Genomic DNA, 23230 nt, shown 5'->3' with positions numbered 1-23230 from the left:
ATTTCACCGCCCGGCTGAAAAAGTCCCTTGCGACTATCATAGCCCCCTCCCCCGCCAAAAAGTGAACGGCAGAAAAATAGTCAACCCTCCTGCATGCGCCTTGATTTGCATCGAGTGAGGATTGCTTTTTGTCTACCATATGGTCCAAGACTTATTGATACTTAGTCATAGAGTTTGACTTCATTTCTGGTTTAATACCACAAGGATACATTCATTCTATTTGAGGCTTCGAGTCTTCATTTCCTTGCCCTCAATTCCACTTGTCTATTGTCGCAACCGAACACTCTCTACCAGACAAAATGCCTGACTATGATAGCTACCAAACCCCGCTGGGTATGAGATACGCCAGTCGGGAGATGCTGACACTGTTCTCCCCTCGAAGCCGCAACAACACCTGGCGGCAACTCTGGATTCATCTCGCCGAGGCTGAACACGAACTTGGCCTGCCCCAAGTTACCCAGGAAAAGATTGATGAGCTTAAGGCACATGCCCATGTAACAGACGAGGCCTTTGAGGTGATCAAGGCCGAGGAGAAGATCCGTCGCCATGATGTTATGGCTGCCGTACACGCATACGGAAAGGAGGCCCCGGGGGCGGCCGGTATCATCCATCTGGGTGCCACATCGTGCTATGTGACTGACAACGCGGAGCTCATCTTCATCAAGAAGGGCCTTGAGCTGCTTCTGCCCAAGTTGGCCAAGGTCATCAGCAATCTCCAAAAGTTCGCCCTCAAGTACAAGGACCTCCCGACACTCGGCTATACTCACCTCCAGCCAGCCCAGCTCATCACAGTCGGCAAGCGGGTGTGCCAATGGATCCAAGAGCTGGCAATGGATCTGGAGGATATAGAGCACGTTCTTTCCGCCCTCAAGTTGCGCGGTATCCAGGGAACGACTGGAACCAAAGCATCCTTCATGGAGCTCTTCCAGGGGGATGAGGTTAAAGTAAATAAGCTCAATGACATATTGTGCAAGAAGCTGGGCTTCCAGGGTGTCTATGACATCTCCACGCAGACTTACACCCGAAAGGTCGACCTGCGTGTCGCAAACGCGCTTTCTGCTTTTGGCGCCACAGCCGAGCGCATCAGCCTGGACATCAGGCATCTGGCCAACTGGAAGGAGATTGAGGAGCCTTTCGAGGCGGGCCAGATCGGATCGTCAGCAATGGCGTACAAGGTAAGCCTATCTGCCCGTATGCATACTTTCGCCGATGGGAGCAGTGTTAACATAGCTGTCTGCAGAGGAACCCAATGCGCAGCGAGCGCATCACCAGTCTCGGGCGCAAACTTTCCACCCTGTCCGTCAACTTCACCAAGACATTTGAGGTGCAGATGATGGAGCGCACGCTGGACGACTCAGCCATCCGTCGCATTGACATTCCCGAGATGTTCCTGCTCGCTGATGCTATTTTGATCTCCCTCGACAACGTGACGGACGGCCTGGTTGTCTACCCTGCTACAGTCCGCAGCCGTGTTATGCAAGAGCTTCCATTCATGGCAACCGAGAACATCATCATGAAGATGGTTGCCCAAGGCGCATCGCGACAGGAATGCCACGAAGAGATCAGGGTACTGTCTCATCAAGCGTCGCACGCGGTCAAGATGGAAGGAAAGAGCAACGATCTGCTAGAGAGGATCAAGAACACCGAATACTTCAAGCCGGTGCATGCCGAGCTTGATGCAATGCTGGACCCTGCACTTTTCACTGGCTGCTCACAATCTATTGTCGAGCGGTACTGTGGCCCTGATGGAACTGTGGAGAAGGCGTTGGCACCCTACAAAGAACACATAGCATCTGCGGCCACTGCGGAGCTTTCTGTATAGGCTTTGGGAAGGGGAGAAGATTGTAAATAGTCTGTAAAAAAAAAAAAAAAAAAAAGGAGGGAAGCCTCGGTAGGGTGAATGAATGGAATCACTTGGATGATAAATTATGCCCTAAGCATGAAAATCAGCCAGACGAGATATGATCAAGAGTGGACAGCCATCATCGCGTTGAATGCAATCCAATGGTGATTCAAGAGAGTGAGGAGTCGTTGCCAATTTTTTTTTGGAGAAAAGAGGAGGTCAGTAACCAGGTGGATCCGTGCAGCAACATTCCATCTAATGATTGGAGAATCCTGATCCTTGTCTAGACATCGAGCGGCGGCAAAACTTGAGACCAAGGCGCCAATCAACGCGAGTCGCAGAGTGAATGCCAAGGGGAGTGGAGCCTACCCGCACCTTTGTACTGCATGCATGGACCAATTCTACTTTTTATTCTCACTGAATTGGCTGCGGCCCCTTTCAATCACATTGGTACCTAGCCGCTGGACATTTTTCTCGTACCCCTGACAGTCCAGGTCCGGTCCTTGTTCGGCTGGCCCACCCCTTACCAACGTACTGTATTGCTTACTCCTTTTGTAGATGCCAGCCCGGAGATATGCATATTTATCGTTGGACTGGGGGTTAGTTATTTGTTGCTTTATGAAGTTATGAATGCTCGGATGTTGAATGATGATGATGTCTTGTTCGTCGACGGGTTTCTCCGCCCCCAAGTTTGCAGCGTTGCTAAGATCGACAAATGAAAGCGAAAAGGCGTCCCTCCACAAGAAAGCCAATCGAAAGCCATCCGTTTACGGGTAGGACACTGCCGTACTACAACAGCTCCAAGCCCAGCGCCATTGCCCGTGCTAACAAATAGGTAGCGATTGGGCGTAGGCCGCGTAGCGTAGGGGAACAGCCAGCCAGTGGGGCCGGATAGAGATGAGTGGAGTCTAGGTTTGGTGATGATTTTGGCAGGCGCCGTGACTAGGGACCGGCTTGCACAAAGGTGAAAAAACGGCGAACCAAGCTTGTTTTTTCAGTTACGTGGATGATCCAGTCTAGACCCAAAATGAGCGCACGAGCACGGTCCAGTTGTGTCGATGCAACCCTCATTTGGGTGAGTTGACAAAGGAGAATGAGGAAAAAGTCCCTCGGGTAGGTTAATGTAAAAGGACCACCTTCAACGCACTGTACTGTATGTATGCAAGCAAGGTGAAGGACGAAAGTACGGCATCGTGGGTGCCTGGTGGGTGGTGGGCACTTTGTCGGGGCTCACAGCGGCGACGGGCCGGATTTTCTGTACAGTAGGGTCATCGTTGCAAGTCGTCGTTCGGAGGAGGGGAGCATCAATCAATCAAGAACGTTGGTTCCTCATGCCGCGTCGTTTTCGTTAGGTCCTACCATGTTGATTGAGCGGGGTGTACTAACAGCAGTTACCTCGTCACCTCCAGCTGCTTGCCCAGCCAGCCGTCAGCTTGGGGGGGTACCTACTCCTACCTACCCAGATTAGCACAGCTAAATTAATTTCACTGCAAAACCCACTCACACCATAGATTTGATGGATTCGATTCCATCCAACCCCAGACCGCAAAGTGAGAATCCCCAGTGCAGGGCCCCTTCTCCTGTTGTGTCCTGGTTCCCTGGGCTTAACAAATAAAGTCGAGTGCGGCATCATCTCGCTTGTCAATCCTGAGCTCTCGCAATTCAGCAGCCGGCCAGCACAGAATCTTCAGCCTTCTCCTCTTCCAATTTTCATCCAACGGGATACCCTACCATTCTACAATTGAATTTTTGTTTTATGTTTTTTTTTTTTTTTTTTTCTCCCCCGCCCGTTTTGTACTGCTCTTTTTTAGAATCAGTATTTCAATTTTGGCATCGCAAATCCCTCCCGCCGGCCCCCCCTCTCTCCTCTTCCCGTGCGTCAGCCACTACAGAGACAGGTGCTGAGCCAACTAGCCCCCAACCTGCCTGTCTGTGATCCCCGTCCGAGGTCTCGAATCGACTTTCAATTCTCCACCCAATCTCCTTTTGCCAATCTCTCAACAGCACAACCTGACTGCAGCCCATCGCCCACACGTCCATATCGTGCGTCGTTTCGAGCTGCAGAACTCGCTCCCGAGTCTTTTCTTCTTCGTCGACTTTGCGAGCTGCCGATTGTTACGTTTCGAGGCCTGCGACACCCCAGCTACCTGCCAAAAAGGTACGGGAGTAGTCGACAACAGGGTGCGAGCGGCTCGCAATTCCCCCTTTTTTTTTTGTTTTCTTTTTTTTTTTTCTTCTTTTCTTTTCCTGGCTCCTTGGGTCCTAGCGGTCTCTTGAGCCTTTTTCTTTACATCTGAGGTGAGTGAATTCAAGGGTGCGCGTCGTGGTGCATTACAAAGACGCGCCTGTGAATGTCAGGGTCAAGTCTTTGGATCGCTAGCTTCCCGCCTTCGCTTCCAATATGTGTGCGCTCGCTCCGTGACACTTAGCCAGACGTCCGCGCGCAGCTGCAAGTCGGCCTTGCTGCAACCTGCAACCCGACTCTGAGGACAGTCAACATTTGGCTTCAGCCCAACAGTCACTCGTTACCGACAAGATTTACATGACGTTCGGACGGCCTCTAACATGTCATCGACGTCTCTAGGACCAATCATGTCTCGCGACGCCGACGTACAAGCACATTCGACGGCACACGGCTCAAAGGAAAAGGAGACGCTCGCTCCCGAGGACGGCGGAAGCGCAAGGAAGGGTCGTGGACTCTTGAACGTACCATCTAGGTCATCGTCGCAAAGGATGCAGCCCTCATCCACATCGACCGGGCTCGGTGGAGCGGCGGCCGGCGAATCCCGGGACAGCGTGGACGGGCATTCAAAGGAGTCAAAGGGAAGCCAGTTTGGTCGCAGGCGGAGAGGAAGCGCGTCGAGCAACCACTCAGGAGTTGCCAACAGCCAAACGAACACACAGGCAAACTCGCAGCCCAGCTCGCCGTCTCCTCAATCTCAGAAACGCAAGAAGGGCGGTCTGTTAGCACTTTTCGGATGCTGTGGCGTCCCGGACAGCGCCAACGCTCTGGAGAATGGTGACCACCCGCTTCCAAACCACAAGGTTGACAAGATCCCCAACCGGCCAGCTACTGCCAGCCGGAGGACGGCGACCCCCTCAGACCAGGCGACCCCCACAAAGACCTTGTACGAAAAGGAACAGACGCAGCCGACTCAAAGCACATCCGACTCCTCAAGAACGAAACGTGTCTCTGCGGCGACTACAAATCAGGACCAGTCTACGGTGGGAGAGCGCGAAAGCGAGTCGAAACAGCAGCCATTGGTTGGAAGTGGTGGTCCTGCTGTTACAGTCCAGCCACCCCAGGTACCGGGAATTCCCGAGTCTTCTGCCCAACAACCTCAACCACCTTCCAAGGATAGAGACGGAGATGTTGAAATGCAGGATGAAGGTGCCGTCGCACAACAAGGCGTCGAAGCTCCTCAGCAAAAGCTACCACCGCCTCCGCCTGGACCTATACCCAGCTCGAACGCAGCCGAGGAACCAGTTGCGAGCGCTGACAATGCCATGATCCCAGCGGCTGTTCCCGAGCCACCAGAGCAAAAGTATCTACTACCACCTATTCAGCCCAGGTTTAAGGGCAAGAAGTGCTTAGTTTTGGATCTCGACGAGACGCTTGTTCATAGTTCTTTCAAGGTACGATCGAGAAATCACTGTGGTCACCCCATTAAGCACGGCATGTATACTGACATATCCACGATATAGATCCTTCACCAGGCCGATTTCACGATACCAGTCGAAATAGAAGGCAACTACCACAATGTTTACGTGATCAAACGTCCAGGAGTGGACCAGTTCATGAAGCGCGTTGGCGAGCTTTACGAGGTTGTAGTGTTTACTGCATCAGTGTCAAAGGTTAGTAAAATCTCAAGGCCTGCCGAGCCTCCCATTTTTGACTGGGGCATGTACTGACATGTCTTGAACAGTATGGCGATCCCTTACTGGACCAGCTTGACATCCACAATGTTGTACATCATCGACTTTTCCGCGAGAGCTGTTACAACCACCAGGGCAACTACGTCAAAGATCTGTCTCAAGTTGGAAGAGATCTCAAGGACACAATTATCATCGACAACTCACCCACATCTTATATTTTCCACCCTCAACATGCCGTACCGATCAGCAGTTGGTTCTCGGATGCACACGATAACGAACTCCTCGATTTGATACCCGTCTTGGAAGATCTGGCAGGGTCCAATGTCCAGGACGTCAGCCTAGTCTTGGATGTCACACTCTGATACCATTTCGTTTTTCATTTGTTTATTAACCCTCTGACCTAAAAACAACTCATTTTTTTTCTTCATTCCTTGTCCTAAAACACTCACTGTCAACTCAAAGTTTTCCTTTTTATCATTCATCTGTTTGCCCCTTTCCAATTACCTTTTTTTTTCTTTTGCAGCAGACCTCAGAACTTGTTCCCATCATAGCGGAAGGCGTTTGAAACGAAATTTTGCCGATTGCTGTAGATGCTCTACTGTTTAATATCCTATACATATTACGACAGCTTTTTGAGCGTGTCCGGCGAACTCGAAGGGGGAGAGCGGAAGGAACAGAAAAGCCGGGAGTTGTAGGGATGCCTCGAGGACTTTTGTTTTCGCGCTGCCTCAGAGCAGAGTTTGTGGCCGACGCTGTGCGCTCGCCTTCGCTTTCACTTTACTTCAATCCAGGTCGGATGAGGGTTAGGGACTGAGCGTCGCTCCGAGCTGTATGAATTTCTTTTCTTTTCGCGGTGGTCACAGAAACGGCGCCCAGGGACATCAGCTTCTCCAGTTTTATCTTCTTCCCCGGCTATCGATTATTCTTCCCTTGAAACATATACAAGTTAGAGTCTTGCCCTGTGTTCCAGATGGGAAGGGAAGTCTTCTCTCTCGCCCTGCCTGCGGGGTTACCTTTTCAGGGAGCACATTTTCAGCTTCTTGTAATCTCTCAGTTCCTTTGCTTTGTGTACTTTCAGCACTTTCATTTTTTTTCCTTGGTTTTTTTTTTTTTTTTTCAATCTCCTGATCTTATTTTGCAGTTTAGTCTATCGACATATCTCCTTACCTCCAATTTTATCCCTACACTGGAGGGACAAGGGAGGGAGAAGTAAAAAGGAGAGGAATGAAGAGATTACAGAACATACAAGCATACAAAGATGAGAGAGTCCATGCGTTCCTGAAATTTCACTTTGGTAATTGTTTTACAAAACATCGAAAGGTTAGGTTTCTACCTTAGCTATTTGCATGGCAAAGCATCTCGGAGCAGAGTCGGTATTTTGGAGACATAATTGAAATTTCTATTGTATGTTAAAACACTCATAGTACTTCCATGGCACATGTATCTGATTTGAGACGGGTGTAGTTGTAAAATGATTGGTGCGCCGGTCATCAATGCTTCCAGAAGATGTGTCTTTATAGTTATCAACAGCTCATATAAGATTTCAGTAACTGGGCAGTAAATTAAGGTAATCATTACCAAAAGATATATATGGTGCTTTTTAAACAAAATACACTTTCCTCCCATACAAGATTGGATGAAAGGGGATGGACGAAAAGAAGGCTGTCGCCACGTGATTTCTATTTTCCCGTACCGAACCAGTTTCGACCGGGGAATTTGGCGAAGAAGTGACAAAACGAGCAAGGTGCGCCCTGGCGCAATGTGTGGGGGCGGGCCTGGGGCAGGCTGCAAGCGCCGGGGTCGCGTCCCGTTGTGCATGGGATTTGACCCGAGGCAAAGCTGGCTTTGGTAGAACAAAAGGTAGGTGGGCTGGCTGGGAAAAAGCCGCTGACGGGAGTTTCGCGTCACATGCCAGAGATCACGGATGTTTTGCACCTACAAGGTATGTCTTGAAATCAATTGGACAAAGCCCATCTTCGGGTAGCTTCCATTCCTACCTACCTTACCCGACCTACCTATTCTGAACGTACCAACGCTCAACGAAATAAGTATCTTGTCCACGTGGGTAGTTCGGTTTTCCAAGCAAAGCGAAAAGTTCAACGGCTTATCCCAGTTATGCCGAGCGGCAGGATACTGCTTTGCTGGATCACGGTGCTTCGATAGTCGATCGATGTTCGGACGAGCGCAGCTGGGAATTGAGCGACTCAAACAAAGGTGCTGCTGCTGCTGCTGCTGCTGCTGCTGATCTAGCTACCTAGCTTTAGTCTACTTCTAGTATGGTGTACGACTAAAACGTCTCTTGTCAACCGTTCTGCTCGTCCTACATTGCCTTTTTTTTTTTTTTTTTTTTACCCTCTGGAATCCGACGATAAGTATAAATCAGCATCATCAATACAACAATACAACAATACAATCTTTACGTGATACGCAAGGCAAGACAGAAATATATACACAACTGTCATATAACAAAGCATACGTCGGCGACGACAACGAATCGATTGAATACACCCGGCCTTTTTTTTCTTCCCCTACAACCACTCTATGGACCGCTAGCACCAACACCAAAAGGCGCATACCCACCCATACACACATTCCCGGGATGGCGGTACAATCAACTCTCCGCCACTCGGCGGCCGAGGCAGCCATCGCCGCCTTCCTCGACAAGTATACAGAGCTTATCAGCACTCGCCTGCGGAAGACGTCACGGACGACCAGGTTGCTGGGGACATTGGCCCTTGCCGCTTCAATCGTGCTCGCCGGCGCTGGGGGTAGGCGATGGTGGAGGAGGCGGCGGCAGGAGCGCGAGACGGGCCGCAAGCTCGTCCGCACAAACAGTTGGCTGTCGAACAAGGACGGTTCACGCACAATCTACGTCCCCTACAAGGACGGCACGTCAAAGGTGGTCATACAGCGCACCAAGCCCCTGACGTTCGAGGCGCACAGGAGGCTGTTTTTGAACCCGCCGAGGGTTTCGGGCCTGGCCGATGGATCCGTCCCGGCTGCTCAGACCAAGCCCGGTCTGAATCTGGCCTTCCTTCACCAGTTTCTGAGCCTCATGAGCATCATGATCCCGCGTTGGTCCAGCAAGGAGGCTGGTCTCCTGGTCAGCCATGGCATGTTCCTGATGCTGCGGACGTACCTTTCCCTGATTGTTGCGCGCCTCGACGGTGAGATTGTGAGGGATCTGGTTGCTGGAAATGGAAAACAGTTCCTCTGGGGAATTGTCAAGGTACGTCTATCATCCTACATACCCCCTATCTATGCACACGGTCTGCACCCTATGTCATACTGACCACGCATGCTCGGCACATAGTGGTGTGGACTGGGAGGCTTTGCATCATACACCAACGCCATGATCAAGTTCCTCGAGTCAAAGGTCTCTATTGCGTTCCGGACGAGGTTAACCCGGTACATCCATGATTTATACCTCAACGACAACCTGAACTACTACAAACTCCCCAATCTAGACGGCGGAGTGGGTCACGGCGCAGATCAATATATCACACAGGACCTTACATTGTTCTGCGCAGCGGCGGCAAATCTGTACTCATCACTAGGAAAGCCGTTTGTCGACATCTGTCTCTTCAACTACCAACTCTACCGCTCGTTAGGTCCTGTTGCCCTGACGGGTCTGTTGAGCAACTACTTCCTGACAGCCACGATCCTACGCAAGCTGTCGCCGCCTTTTGGTAAGCTCAAGGCCGTCGAAGGTCGCAAGGAGGGTGACTTTAGGACTCTGCACGCAAGACTTATTGCCAACGCCGAGGAGGTTGCCTTTTACGGTGGTGCCGACATGGAGAAGCACTTCCTGAACCGCGAATTCAAGTCGCTCAAGAACTGGATGGAGGGCATCTACATGCTCAAGATCAAGTACAACATCCTCGAGGATTTTATTCTGAAGTACAGCTGGTCCGCTTACGGCTACCTGTTGTCGTCTCTGCCCGTCTTCCTCCCCGCCTGGGGTGGTCTTGGCGGCGCAGCCGAGATGGCTGCCGGCGGCGAGGAAGGGCACAGGGAGCGCGGGCGCATGGGTGCCTTCATCACCAACAAGCGCCTCATGTTGTCGCTGGCTGATGCCGGCGGCAGGATGATGTACTCGATCAAGGACCTCTCGGAGCTTGCTGGCTACACCAGCAGGGTCTACAGCCTGATATCGACGCTACATCGCGTGCACGCCAACGCATACTACCCACGCGGCCGCATCAACGAGCTGTACTCGCTGTCGGATGTCCAGGGAACCATGCAAAAGGGCTTTGATGGCGTGCGCCTCGAGCATGTCCCCGTTGTCGCGCCTGCGTTGTGGCCACAGGGCGGCGAGGAGCTCATTGAGTCTCTGTCTCTTGTTGTAAGGCGTGGGGAACACTTGCTGGTATGTTTCGAAAATATTCACATTTGCATATGAAAAAAAGATGAAGCATGTAAATGGCACAACTAACAAATACACAGATCTCCGGAGCTAACGGTGTTGGCAAGTCGGCCATCTCACGCATCCTGGCTGGACTTTGGCCCGTCTACCGCGGCCTGGTCAGTCGGCCGAAGAACACTGGCGAGGACGGCATCATGTTCCTCCCACAGCGGCCGTATTTGTCTATTGGAACCCTCCGCGACCAGGTCATCTACCCCGACGGCGAGCTCGACATGCGCGGCAAGGGCAGAAACGAGTCGCACCTGAAGCGCGTCCTCGACGAGGCCAAGCTTGGATACCTCCCCGACCGCGAAGGTGGATGGGACACGCGCAAGGAGTGGAAGGATATTTTGTCTGGTGGCGAGAAGCAGCGCGTCGGCTTCGCCCGGCTGCTCTACCACGAGCCGCAGTATGCCTTTATCGACGAGGGTACCAGCGCCGTCTCGAACGATGTCGAGGGTTACCTCTACGAGATGTGCAAGGAGAAGGGAATAAGTAAGTCTTTGACCTTGTTGTAGAGGATACATGATTGTTATTTGCTAATATTTGTTCACCCCCTTTGTTTTTCACACAGCACTCGTAACGATTTCAACCAGGGCGTCGCTCAAGAAGTACCACACATATAACCTGGTTCTCGGTCTTGGCGACAATGGCGACGAGTGGACGCTCGAGCGCATCGGCACGGAGCGCGAGAAGATGAATGTGGAAAAGGAACTGCACGAGCTGCGCGAACGACTCGAGCAGGTTGAGGAGTGGAAGCAGCGCCACCAAGAGGTGGAGCAGGAGCTGGCCCGCGTCTGGACAGAGGGTGGTGAGGTTTTGAGCCCGCCGCCGTACGTAGATGCAGAGGAGAAGCAGCCCGCGGAGACGGACAAGACGAGCAGCGACGATGGGTTGTCGTCATCTGGCGTGCAGGTGTAAAGGAGGAGGGCTGCCTATTGGGGGGGTGTATGAGTGTGGAGGGGGTTGTTTGTATGTCTGTGTTGTTGCAGTTGCTACCAGTTACTACTTTTGAACTTGTACATGCATCTGAGGCTGACAAGAATAGATAATTGCCATGCCGGGTTTCCTTTTTCTTTCTTTTTCTTTTGGTCACCCTCCTGGCTTTGAGATTTTTGGCCGTTGCTAAGGAGGGCGCTCGGTGTTCACTTTGCGTCTCTTAGCGTTCATCGTTTATGCACTTTGCCCCCAAGGGCTGATGGGGCAACGGGCATATACCACTAGCGGCCTCGCTTTGGCATCCGCCTTCTTTTGTTTGTCGGTGATCCCCCAAAATGGTCCCATGGTTTGAATATTATACCAAGATCTGATATAAGCTTCGGTTGCTTTTGCTTTTTTTCTTTCTTTATATTTTTCCTTGGGACAGGAGTAGAGGAGGAAAGAAGGGAGGTCCATGTTGGAAACAAGATGAAAATGGTGCCACACATACACACACAAGTGGATTTGCACAATGTGTTAGAAGCCTTTGCGTGTCTGTGTGCAAAAGGTGTAAGTACATATGTCAAGGTATATGGTGTCGGGCATTGACTTGCGATAAGAGTCCCACGGGGTGCCTCCCCTTTTTCTTTGGTTTCTCATCCTTCAACCCCTCTCTCCGAACGCCTGAGCTTTTTTTTCCTACATTATTTTCCTGTCGGAAGAACGTCTGTGTAAGTTCCTTTCTTCTTTTTTCACCCCTCTTCTGTCCTCTCACTGCCCAGCTGCGTCTGACTCTTGGGTCGGACGAAAGGGGCTGTGAAGAAGAAAAGAAGAACAAGACAAAGTGAAAAAAAGACACGGGGAATCCTGACACACAAAGAGGACTTCTCTCTTCGCAGTTATGTTCCCGCACAGGATCGTCACGACGCTGCCGAGCCTGCTGCCAATCATCCACGAACACGAGGACGTGGTGCCGCCAGCTATCCCGCGGCTCATCACACCGACCATCCCGCCTCGGTCGTACCGCCGCGCGGGAACCGAGGTAGACGGTCTTTGGTTCGACGGCAACGCCTTTGCCGCGGTCGCAGACTATCTCGATAACCAAGATCAGAGGAGGCTGCTGTCGCCCTTTTACGCGAAATCGGCCTTCGCGGCCGAGTCGGACTACGGCGAGGTCGTCATGGACAAGACCCTGCCAACCAGGCCGTACGAAGATTACGAAGACGAGCCGCCGAGGGTGCGATTCTTGGACAGATGGGGCTGGAAGAAGGTGGTGCTTGCCGTGGCGGGCTTCAGCTTGTTCTTGCTGGTCTTAGGGTTGGGGACTGGCTTTGGGTTGCAGAATAGGTGAGTGCTTTTTTTTTCCTCCCCAGGAAGGTTAGGGAAAACAGCCCCCTCTGACTGTTGGTTTCTTTGGGAGTAGGGCTTCCACGACTACAGGTCAACAAGGCGAGGGTCAATCTCCTGGACTTCAGCCCAGCGCTTCACCTACATCTACACCTACTGGACGACCTTCGCAGACGCCAAAGCCATCACCCCCGGCGACTACGCACCCGAAACGGTTCCCAGCAGGGACTTACAGTTTCACGGCGGCTTTGATGTCTGTCCAAACCAGCTGCACGTCTGACCCGGCCGTATTCGGCTGCTACCCCTTTACAACGTACGGATCGTCGACGGTCAACCAATCGGCGGCGACGTTTGAGTGGACCATCGAGCCGGCCGCGGGCGCCGCCAAGGACAACGGCAGCAGCTACTACCAGCTGTCGTCGGCGGCAGGTAGTGTGAGCAACGCGACGCTGCTGCCAGAGTTTACCAACGTTACCATGACGCTCGTCGAGGCCAACACGGACACGGAGCGGTACACGTTCAACCTGACCATCGCCAAGGAGTACGTTGTGCCCAACGGCACGGCCGTGGTGCTGCCCGGAACGGCGGACTGTTGGTACAACAGCACCGTGGTCAAGGTGGAGCTGTGGACGCGCCAGAGGGCGACCTACCCGCCGGGCATCACCGACGTGCCACTGCCTAGTGCCGACGAGACCGGGTCGACAACGACGGCAGTCTCGCCATGGCCGTACAAGTTCACCATGAGTCAGGTTCAAGGTGCCAGCTCAAGTGTGCCCGAGTGTCGCAACTCTGAGGGAACAGTGCTGGGGCCAACGATTAACGGAGCGGGTGATTGCAAGTGTTCATATAAGAATTTTGATAATAGTAACGGTGGAAGTAATTAGGAGGAGATAATAGTCAACATAGCGAGTCGTTTTTTTTTTTTTTTTTTTTTTTTTTTTTTTTTTCTTGTGTTCATGGTTTTGGTTCTAGTGCATGGTTGGAAAAAGCAAGTCCACGTCAAAATTCATCCGAGAAGCAATTGCAACTGGGACGGGGCCCGTCGGTGGGTGCCGACCATCGGCGCCGGTGTGGGGTCTATTTATGTCATCAGCGGAGCCCGGACGCGGAACTTCCCCACGAGACGAGGTACTGTTTACTATGGTAGGCTCTCCGTAGGTCCTTGTTTTCCTATCTGTTTTTTCTTTTCTTTTTTTTTCTTTTTTTCTTTCGGGATTAAACTTTCCTTGCTTGGCCTGTCCGCTTGGGTAAATCTTTTACCACTATCCTTTTTTTCTTTGCCCGTAACCCACCAACCGACGTGGCCAAAGACGGCGAGACTTGACCCACTGAAGCGTCTCGTGACGTGCCACAGCTTGCTTTTCTCTTGCTTTCTCTTTTCGCTCTCTTTATCTCTCAAACGTTTCGTCTACGTAGGTAGCTTGAGAGACAGGGAGGGGCGAGAGGGCTGTTCGGGATCCCACTGTAGATAGAGCCGCGTCGCATTCTTGCATTATTAGCCGGATGTCGTACAGTGCATGGAAGAAAAGGTGGGGATTGAGTATCCTCTTGGAGATGGGTCTTTTGCTAAATAGCCTAAAAAGCAAAAACTCGGCGGCTGAAGTTCAGTAAAGTGGTTGACGATTCAAACTGCCGCGGAGTGTCGCTTGAAGCGGGGCGGGAATTCAACCGCTGACAAAAACAAAGGCCAAAACAGCATTGACGGTAATTAGCAGATGTTCAACTGGGATGCGCACGGTACTTATTGTACTTATCTGTTATGTATGATGACATTCCAATTCTACGGCGAAGATGGAAAGGATATGTATGTGTCTTTACTCATTTACGCGGGAACAATTACCAGCAAATTTACCTGATGTAGGTACTCTGTATCGTGTAAAATTATAACAACCCAAAAAAGAAGCAAAAAAAGCCCTCCAGTGACAGTGGAGTCCCTTAACGGTCGTGGTATAATTTCTAATTGGTGCGCGTGGCATCCATTAATTCCCCTTGGGCTGGGCTGCATTTGTTTGGTGATGAGTGACACTGCAGATTGCGGAGCCAAGATTTACATATTGGTATAGGCATTGGTTAGCCTAGTCCTAATACAATCGGTAATACCCCATTAAAACGTCAGTCGGGATGAGCAACGCACCCACATGGATCATTGTGCTACGAGTACAGTATCGGGGTACCCTAACGGTTTGCAGATAGCGATGAGGCAGGCGGGAATCCAGGACTGCGGAGTCTAATGTCTTGTATAAATCCCGCGCGCCCTCCTTCCTCATGGTTGAGAAGGAGGGCGACATACTTCTACTTCTAGTTCTAGTCTAGCATTGCTCCTTCCTTTCGACAACAGCATCGTTGCCTATCTCCCCTTATCTCACCTGTACCTATTCTATCTGCCTTGCGAAGTGAGTAAACCTAGCCAATTAAATCTGTATCATCCCACAACTACGTCATTATTCCTCAATACTGATTTTGCAACCCGTCCCAGATATCATTTATTTTCCTGTCTTGTGAACCGCTTTGATACCCCAGAAACTCAGCAATCATGGCGTCGCCAACGATCAAGCTGAACAACGGCTTGGACATGCCGCAGGTCGGATTCGGTCTCTGGAAGGTCGAGAACAGCGTCTGCGCCGACGTCGTCTACAACGCCATCAAGGCTGGATACCGCTTGTTCGACGGTGCCTGTGGTGAGTGCGCGCCCTCATGAAAAAAAAAAGTCCCCAATACTTCTCTCTCGGTGATATATGTCCCTTTTACCCCGCAGAATGGGCGTGTGATTGTCCGGGAAATATAATGGTGGTGTGCTACAAGCTGCCCCTTAACTCCCTCCCCCGGTCGACCCCTCAACCCCCTAGATCCTCACCTTATCCAATTTTTCCCGTGGGCAATTCACTAATATTGAACGTTTCCACAAACCCACAGACTACGGAAACGAAGTCGAGTGCGGCCAGGGCGTCAAGCGCGCCATCGACGAGGGCCTCGTCAAGCGTGAGGAGCTCTTCATCGTCTCCAAGCTTTGGAACACGTTCCACGACGGCGAGCGCGTTGAGCCCATCGTCAAGAAGCAGCTCGCCGACTGGGGCATTGACTACTTCGACCTGTACCTGATCCATTTCCCCGTGGCCCTTGAGTACGTCGACCCTTCGGTCCGCTACCCACCTGGCTGGCACTATGACGACGCCGGCACCGAGATCCGCCCCAGCAAGGCCACCATCCAGGAGACGTGGACCGCCATGGAGAAGCTCGTCGACGCCGGCCTCAGCAAGGCCATCGGTGTCAGCAACTTCCAGGCCCAGCTTCTCTACGACATGCTCCGCTACGCCCGTATCCCCCCCGCCACCCTGCAGATCGAGCACCACCCCTACCTGGTCCAGCAGAGGCTCATCGACGCCTGCAAGACCGAGGGCATTGCCGTCACCGCATACTCTTCCTTTGGCCCCGCCAGCTTCAAGGAGTTCAACATGGAGCACGCCGATGCCCTGACCCCGCTGCTTGAGGAGCCCACCATCGTCAAGCTGGCCGAGAAGTACGGTAAGGACCCGGGACAGGTCCTCCTCCGCTGGGCCACCCAGCGGGGCCTCGCCGTCATTCCCAAGTCGTCACGTGAGAAGACCATGAAGAGCAACTTCGAGGCTGTTGGCTGGGACATGGAGGACTCCGACATCAAGACCATCTCGGCGCTGGACAAGGGCATCCGCTTCAACCAGCCTGCAAATGTGAGTATAGCTGTCTGCTTGCTGTTCAACCATTTCCTCTTCTCCCTACTCCCGCTGACCAAGTCTTTCTATACAGTACTTCCCCACCGACAAGCTCTGGATCTTTGGTTAGATACACAAAGCAAAGCGCGAAACTATCCGAGTCCCACAGTCTTGGGGTAGCTTTGCATTGTGGTTGTTGATATTATTATGGCCTAGATGCATAGAGCTCACGGCGTGTTTCTCTGTAGACTTTGGTCATACGGTCATAGCATCAACCGAAAGCTTGTCAGAAGTGACACTGTCGTTATGACACCCATTGCTGCATCGTGAAATGTCAAACGTGCCCAGGAAGAGATATCACAGCACAGTTTGCATGGTGATGACCATCTTGCGCCGAAAACATATTTTTGAGGTATGAAAAGCCAGTAGACCCCCGAATCAACAACCGGGGCTAGTAATATGGCTTCATGAGGTGCCCCATGACAGACACAGTTGAAACAGTATTCACTGGGTTGTCGTCGTCTATTCGTATAACATCCATCGGCTCAAACATGAAACTGCCGAGACTGTGTCTTGGAGAAAAAAAAGAAGTGATACAAAGGGGTAATATTTACTGCGAAGAGAAGTGAAAACCCAAACAAAGACATCAACGAACAAAAGCTGGACGTCAAAAGTTAGCCAGTGTCTAGTGTTTTAGCTTTGAAGAGATGATTTTAAGAGCAAGAAAAAGACTTACTAGCATCAATCTGCTTCACTTGCGGCAATGCCAGCCGTACTTTGTTCCTGTAGAGAGCCGGGGCCCGAAGCTGCAGCGGATTGCCTTCTAAATATACCGTTTCGAGATTCTCCTTGTCCTTGAGCTCCTTCTCCACCTCGGCAAAGTCGCCCATCTGGTTGTAGCTGGCCCAAAAGTCGGTCAGTTCCTTCAGCGGGCCCAGGCCCTTCAGGCTGGAAATCTGATTGTTTGAAACGTCCAGAACCTTGAGGTTTACGTTGTGCTCCAGCCCCTCTAAAGACGCCAGGGCATTATGTGTTATGTAAAGCTCCTCGAGCGTAGGGACGTCCTTCAAAGGCGAAAGATCCCGGATTCGGTTGGATTGAATGCTGAGGAGACGAAGCTTCGGGAGCCCAGCAAGGCCGGTCAGCTCCGTGATCTTGTTCTTTGCAACATATAGCTCCTGTAGCTCCTTGAGCGAATCGAGATTCTGCATCTCGCGGATCCGGTTCGACCCGAGCTCGAGCATACGCAGCTTGTTCAACCCTTCGAGGTTTTCAATAGTCCTGATCTTATTGGCGACGAAGAACAGGTCAGTCAGCTCCGTCAAGTGGTTGACGTTCTCGATGCGCTTGATCTTGTTGAAGCTCAGGTCTAGCCATGTCAGGGCTTTCAACTCGTCCAGTCCCTTGATGTGTGTTATGAGGTTGTCGTATAAGTCGAGCTCTTGTAAAGTAGCTGCCAGGCAGGCAAGGCCGTCGATTTCTTGTATGATATTTTGTCGCAGGCAGAGGCTGACAACCTGCTTGAACCGGTCGAGTCTGAGGCTTGGGATGCTGCGGATGCGAGAGTGCGTGGCGTTGAGTTCCTCCGTATCTAATGGTTCGCCGTCAAGAAGATCTGTCGCAAGTTTTTTGAGTCTATGTCAGTAGGATGCTCGGGATTTCAAGTGTAACCGGACCGGGGAGGAGACAGTGCTACCTTCATCCGCAGGGATCACATCGCCCGGGTTGACGTTTTCATCATCAGAGTACTCGGCATCCGACAACGCTTCGGGGTTGGCGACGACAGCGTTCTTTGGAAACCTGAGCTTCCCGTCCCATCCCTTGCTGTCCCGGATGCCCGGGCTGGGTTGATCCTCTGACTTGTGTCCCATTTCGCCGTCTTTTGACTCTGGAATTTCAACGCGACCCTGCTTCTGTGGCCCGTGGTCCTCGGGAAGAGGATCCGACATTTTTTTTTGGTGATCTTGAGGAAGCTTATGTCTCTTGACGTTCTCTTTTTGGCGTATGTGGTAAAGTATGAAATCGAGCTAAGCGTCAAAGAGTTGCATGGGATCACACAACTCGCAGTGCCACGCTGATGACGTGTGAGTGTTGGGTCTTGGAGAAACGCGTCCGCGCGGCGTGTGTATGCGTTCGTGGGTGCGTGCGTGTGTGTGTGTGTGTGTATATATATATGTGTGTGGATGACTTCAGCGCGGGGTAAACGGTATCCGTTTCAGCCCTGCGAAATGAGCCAAGAGACGTCCTGTAATCCTACTATGTAAAACTTGGATTCAGATGCAGGGATAGAGCTCCGGTGAAGTTTTTTGTTTGTGGATTGTGTTGCGGGAGATTTTTTTTGTTGAGACGGCAGGTTCTACCGTTAAATCGAAACAGTCGAGTTAGTTAGTTGCACATGCACATGTCAAAATGCCATCCGAATGAGAACCAAGGTGTAGGTATCGACACCACACCCACATGTTCAACACCAGGCACCTAGCAACAAGTCGTTAGGTAGGTACGTAGGTACCTAGGTACTTGCCTGGAGCATGTCTGTCATGTACTGTTCTGATACTGTGAGGGGTCCCACACACCTGCATTACCGTATGTATGTAGCCCCTACTCACCCTGTCACCCTGTACCCAATCGAGTTGTATACCTGAGCCTACCTGTATGAATGCCGCATCTTCTTTTGGAGACGTCAAAGGTTTAAGTCTCATGTTTTTTTTTATCATGCATCCATCGATCCTGCATAATTTCTATACGTCCCTTTTCGGCTGACTGCTTCTACAGCTAAATGCACAAACAACTAAGTTGCTTCTTGATTCTACGAGCTCACCGAATAACACCAAAGAGGGGATTCTTATCGTGGTCAAGAAATCATGGGAACCTAGTCTTCCATTCAGCTCCGTGCCGCAGGCCCCGACGGGATTATCGGCTTGGGCTCCGTGTCCAATCGGGCGGCTCCCAGCTGGTGCTCGCCCGGCCACTTCACTCATGGGCAATTCTACTGCCTCCCGTTGTGTTCACGGGGTTGCTGGTCGCCCTCTGGACATGGAAATGTCTGATGATGATAATATTCCAGAACAAGATCATCTTTATGCCCGGGATGCCTCCTGGGACCCGTAGAGAAGAGGTCCAGGACTACTCGAGGCAGTGCGCAGGCATTCCGTGGGACGAGGTGCACATCCGCTCGGGTGACGGTACAAAGCTGGTACTTGCCGTTGCCTTTCCTCCCTGCCTGCCCGATGCGGCCACACCAGAGAAGCACATATATGTGCTTTATATGCAAGGGAATGCAGCCTCGACCCCGCCGCGCCTCCCAACGCTCTCAGCGGTGCTCCAATGTGTTCGAAACGCGTCCGGAGAGCAAACACTGGTCACGATGGTCGCTGTTGGCTATCGGGGCTTTTGGAAATCACAAGGCCGCGCATCGGAGAGGGGTATCAACGACGACATCGTAGCGGCCGTACGATGGGTTGTGGACCTTCATACCAAGAACCATGGTACCACCAAGGGAAGACCAGTTGTCATTCTTTGGGGACAAAGCATCGGCGCTGGGTTCGCTACCAATTTGGCTGCTAGGCTGATAACAAGCACAGGGAGGGAAAATAAAGCCAAGGTTGACTCGCTCATCCTCGAGACGCCATTCACATCCATACGAGCCATGCTTGAAGCAATATACCCGCAAAAATGGTTGCCTTATCGTCATCTCTGGCCATTTTTGCGTACTCACCTTGACAGCTGGGCGAACATGGAAAAAGTCGCCACGCGCAGGAGCACGCAAGTTCAAATGGTGGTGGCCGAAAAGGATGAATTAGTCCCGCGCCAACACGCTGAGGCATTGCGACAGCGTTGTGAAAACCTTGGTATCTCAGTCAAGTACCACGTTGTGCCGGGGGCTTACCACAACGAAGCAAGCTACCGAAGCGATGGTCGGCGAGCGATAGTGAATTTTTTATTGGAACAGTCAAAGAGAAACTGACCACTACCGGTAAGATGTGACAGGGGCTCGTTGGTTTAGAAATTAGCACCAGGGGGTGGCGAACAAAGCTGGGGCGAACAAAGAGTTTAGGGTTGTACCGAATGGACTCTCTAGCTTTTGCAATCAGCAGTGTCCACTCCTGCTGCCGTGGTAAAGTCTCATTCACAGTGGGACTTGATGCAAGCTATGGCGGCCGGGGTGCAGTCAAGAAGGGGCGTGAAGATGTGTTCCGGACTTAACATGGAGGAGCTCTTCTTGAATTACCACAAGATGGTTGTTGCGAACGCTGTGAGTTGAATTTTGAGACAAAAAAAAAAAAAAAAAAAAAAAACCAATTCCAAGTTTAGTTGACTTGCTCAGTCTATAATGAGAGCTGACAGAAGCAATATTTTCTCTCTCTCAAGAGAATTTTTCTCAGCGGCGAAAAACAAAAACGAAGGAGGCAGAGTCATGAGAAGCAACAGAATTAACAGTATCTCTGAGATGTTTGTGAAGCAAGCAACAAGCATGTGGTGGTGTGCAATGGTTGTTCGCCAGGGGTTGATCCACTCCATATCTGGAACAGCTCCGCATCCTTCCAGCAACCCAGTGCGCATTCACATCAAATGTTCGAAAGAGAGAAGTAATTCCTCCTTTGTCCAACCAAACAGCCCGGATCAAACGGTCATGAACAGCTGCGCTATGACTGGATTGCGGTTGCCAAGTTTGCCTTCTTTTGATCATCACATCAAGGATGGCTGAGTTGCATATCGGTCGAGTTCCAGAAAGATCACAAGCTAACTATGGCCAGGGAGAAGCTAGGTACCTAAATTGCTAAGGCAGACAAGAAGCAGGCAAACTTGGTTTGCCTAGCCAGGGATGGCAGTGCGACGAGGCCCACCTTTGCTTCTTGTTACCTTGATCCAAGCCCGTCAATGCCACATATGGGTCTGATCAAGCATTTAGACCAATGAAAGTACCGATGTTCCAAAAAGTCCTCACGTGAATTGGCGATATTTTCGCGATAGAGAGGGGTACTCATTTACGCGTCTGAATCAAACTTATCTACACTTGTCGTGTTGGTGCCTGGTAGCCTTGTTCACCCGAGGTACTTGCCTCTTCTTGGGTGTCATCTGTGCATTCTGGCCAGGCTATTTAACAGTCCTGTGCCGCTCAATCTTGCTTCAACTCTTTTTTTCCTCCATTCAGAGAGCGAGTTGAAGCCTCAGGACGGTTTTTTGTTCAAGTGACACTGCCGATACCCTCCGATATAACAGCCTTTGTATTTATCTTGCTGCTTTTGTTCTTTGCTGTTTGTTCATCTTTTGGGTTTTCTTTTCTGGTGTCTCGGTCGCAAGACTAGCTTTCTGCTCTAGAAAGCTTTTTTTTTTTTTTTTTTTTTTTTTTTTTTTTTTTTTTTTTTTTTTTTTTTTTTTTTTTTTTGGAATATCATTTGGAACGACTTTAATAACGAAACTGCTATTCCGCCATAATCACATCACACTCATCAACATGTTCTCTTCCCGATTTAACCAGCCTCCGCCGTCGAGCAAGATGAGCTTTACAAAAAGTCATCGAGCTAACAAATCCAGCTCGTCATTCAGCAAAGAGTCCGGTGTTTCGAAGCGTCGACACGATTCCCATCGCGACTCTCGACGACGACCAACAACTGCAACGACGAGTACTACTGCTACCGATGAGTCTCCGTAAGCTGGCCCCAGTATTTCAGACTCTTTCCTGTTATATAAATCGCATAGGCCAACCTGCTAACAATCAAGCAAATACCAGTAACTTGACATCCGCTATAGTCACACTGGTTGTCGGCGAAGAGCAGCGTATCTTCGCTGCCCATGAACATGTTCTCTCGCACTCGGTATACTTTGAGGCTGCGCTTCGGGACCAGTTCATGGACGCATCGTCAAAGCGGATCTCTATCCCAGATGAAGAACCCGAGATCTTCTCGTCTGTTCTCGAGTACTTGTACAAGGGCGATTACTACCCTCGTCTTGTGCACAACAAGCGCAAGAACTCATGGGAGCTTGAGCCTACAACCGAGGATGGACGTGCAGAGTCGACCGTACTTCATCGTGGACCTGAAGGCGACCTCTTGAAGGACACTGTCATCTACTGTGCTGCGCACAAGTATGGGCTGGACGAGTTGAAGCGGGTGGCGTTGAGGAAACAGGGTTTACGTGAGTTGTTCACCAACCTTTATTCTATCTTTCTCCTGTCATACTACTGTTCCAGCCTCTTCTAACGACATGACTCTACTAGAATCTGGTATCCAGTGCAGCACCATCCTGGCATCAGCCCGGTACGCATATGCCAATACGCCTGACACGGACTCTAAGCTCCGCGCACATTATTTGGCCCTCATCATACGCAGCCGCAGTACATTCAAGAAGAGCGGCACAATGCAGATGGAGATGTACAATGGCGGCACTCCCCTTTTCTTTGATCTTTTCGTCGCTCTGTGCAATCACGTTGATGATGTTAGCACGGCACAGTAAGTTGCTTTCACTCTCGTGCCATCGTCTGACTTCTTTACCAACTTCTAACGGCAGATGATTAGAACAACACCTCGCAGCAACCGCCACTTCTTCTAGCTGGCTCTTCAAATAATATGGCAGCGCCGCTAGTACACTGGACGCCTTTTGCGCGCTTCCCGTCACTTCTTAGCTGTCGCAAGATTTGTCACAAAAAGAACGAAACCTCGGGGGGAAAAAAAACAACGACTTGCCGTTATCTTATGGAGGCAAACATTAATGATTCCACCCCTCTTTCTCTCCGCTTTTTTTTCCCAGCCTGATCTTTTCTTCACGAAATGACGAAAAGACCTGCCAGTTTCATCAACCCACCCTCTCGCACAAGAACATACTCATGGCGTTTTGGAGTTGACATCACTTGCGCCGGCAGGGCGGATGACTTCTGTGTCCTCCCGATTTTTGATATTTTGGTTCCTTGGCTGCTTTGTTATTCTTTGTCGCTTGTTGATTTCTCAGCATTTCACTGTACCAACAAGATTCTTTTTTTTTCTTCCTTTTTCCAAAGCTTGTGGATTTACGATCGCTCTCGATCGGTCCTTGAACTCTTATCTTTCTCCTGCAATATCCCGACTCTTTCATCGAGTTTGTATTCTACTACACTGACATTTTTGGACTCTGTTTTTTCTCAAGAGAGCAAGGGGGCTACACAGTTTGATCAAGCCA

General features: G+C 51.0%; 7 protein-coding genes across 7 annotated transcripts; 6 read left to right on the top strand and 1 right to left on the bottom strand.

The window, feature by feature from the left end:
- The first annotated feature begins 7 nt into the window (after positions 1 to 7).
- PgNI_00353 (uncharacterized protein) lies at positions 8 to 1982 on the top strand. The gene is made up of 2 exons (XM_031120434.1): positions 8 to 1175; positions 1241 to 1982. The coding sequence occupies exons 1-2, from the start codon at positions 300 to 302 to the stop codon at positions 1820 to 1822; spliced, it is 1458 nt and encodes a 485-aa protein (XP_030987462.1). The 5' UTR covers positions 8 to 299; the 3' UTR covers positions 1823 to 1982.
- Positions 1983 to 4239: 2257 nt separating this feature from the next.
- PgNI_00352 (uncharacterized protein) lies at positions 4240 to 6874 on the top strand. The gene is made up of 3 exons (XM_031120433.1): positions 4240 to 5479; positions 5549 to 5698; positions 5770 to 6874. The coding sequence occupies exons 1-3, from the start codon at positions 4409 to 4411 to the stop codon at positions 6079 to 6081; spliced, it is 1533 nt and encodes a 510-aa protein (XP_030987463.1). The 5' UTR covers positions 4240 to 4408; the 3' UTR covers positions 6082 to 6874.
- A 1175-nt stretch (positions 6875 to 8049) lies between these two features.
- Positions 8050 to 13547, top strand: PgNI_00351 (uncharacterized protein; the record flags this gene model as incomplete). Its single annotated transcript, XM_031120432.1, has 7 exons — positions 8050 to 8948; positions 9033 to 10088; positions 10166 to 10619; positions 10699 to 11188; positions 11942 to 12389; positions 12466 to 13265; positions 13408 to 13547. The coding sequence occupies exons 4-7, from the start codon at positions 11182 to 11184 to the stop codon at positions 13545 to 13547; spliced, it is 1395 nt and encodes a 464-aa protein (XP_030987464.1). The 5' UTR covers positions 8050 to 8948; positions 9033 to 10088; positions 10166 to 10619; positions 10699 to 11181.
- A 1375-nt stretch (positions 13548 to 14922) lies between these two features.
- Positions 14923 to 16208, top strand: PgNI_00350 (uncharacterized protein; the record flags this gene model as incomplete). The annotated part of the gene is made up of 3 exons (XM_031120431.1): positions 14923 to 15067; positions 15303 to 16096; positions 16173 to 16208. The coding sequence occupies 3 exons, from the start codon at positions 14923 to 14925 to the stop codon at positions 16206 to 16208; spliced, it is 975 nt and encodes a 324-aa protein (XP_030987465.1).
- Positions 16209 to 16791: 583 nt separating this feature from the next.
- On the bottom strand, positions 16792 to 18027 carry PgNI_00349 (uncharacterized protein; the record flags this gene model as incomplete). Its single annotated transcript, XM_031120430.1, has 2 exons — positions 16792 to 17693; positions 17775 to 18027. The coding sequence occupies 2 exons, from the start codon at positions 18025 to 18027 to the stop codon at positions 16792 to 16794; spliced, it is 1155 nt and encodes a 384-aa protein (XP_030986115.1).
- Positions 18028 to 19166: 1139 nt separating this feature from the next.
- On the top strand, positions 19167 to 20042 carry PgNI_00348 (uncharacterized protein; the record flags this gene model as incomplete). Its single annotated transcript, XM_031120429.1, has 1 exon — positions 19167 to 20042. One exon carries the CDS (start codon positions 19167 to 19169, stop codon positions 20040 to 20042), a length of 876 nt encoding a protein of 291 aa, XP_030986114.1.
- A 1491-nt stretch (positions 20043 to 21533) lies between these two features.
- PgNI_00347 (uncharacterized protein) lies at positions 21534 to 22627 on the top strand (the record flags this gene model as incomplete). The annotated part of the gene is made up of 4 exons (XM_031120428.1): positions 21534 to 21727; positions 21810 to 22213; positions 22296 to 22527; positions 22594 to 22627. The coding sequence occupies 4 exons, from the start codon at positions 21534 to 21536 to the stop codon at positions 22625 to 22627; spliced, it is 864 nt and encodes a 287-aa protein (XP_030986113.1).
- Positions 22628 to 23230: the final 603 nt, after the last annotated feature.

The sequence above is a fragment of the Pyricularia grisea genome, assembly GCF_004355905.1.
Source record: "Pyricularia grisea strain NI907 chromosome Unknown Pyricularia_grisea_NI907_Scaffold_1, whole genome shotgun sequence".
NCBI lineage: Eukaryota > Fungi > Ascomycota > Sordariomycetes > Magnaporthales > Pyriculariaceae > Pyricularia > Pyricularia grisea.
The sequence above is the reverse complement of the archived record's forward strand: the minus strand, read 5'-3'. Positions and strand labels throughout refer to the sequence as shown.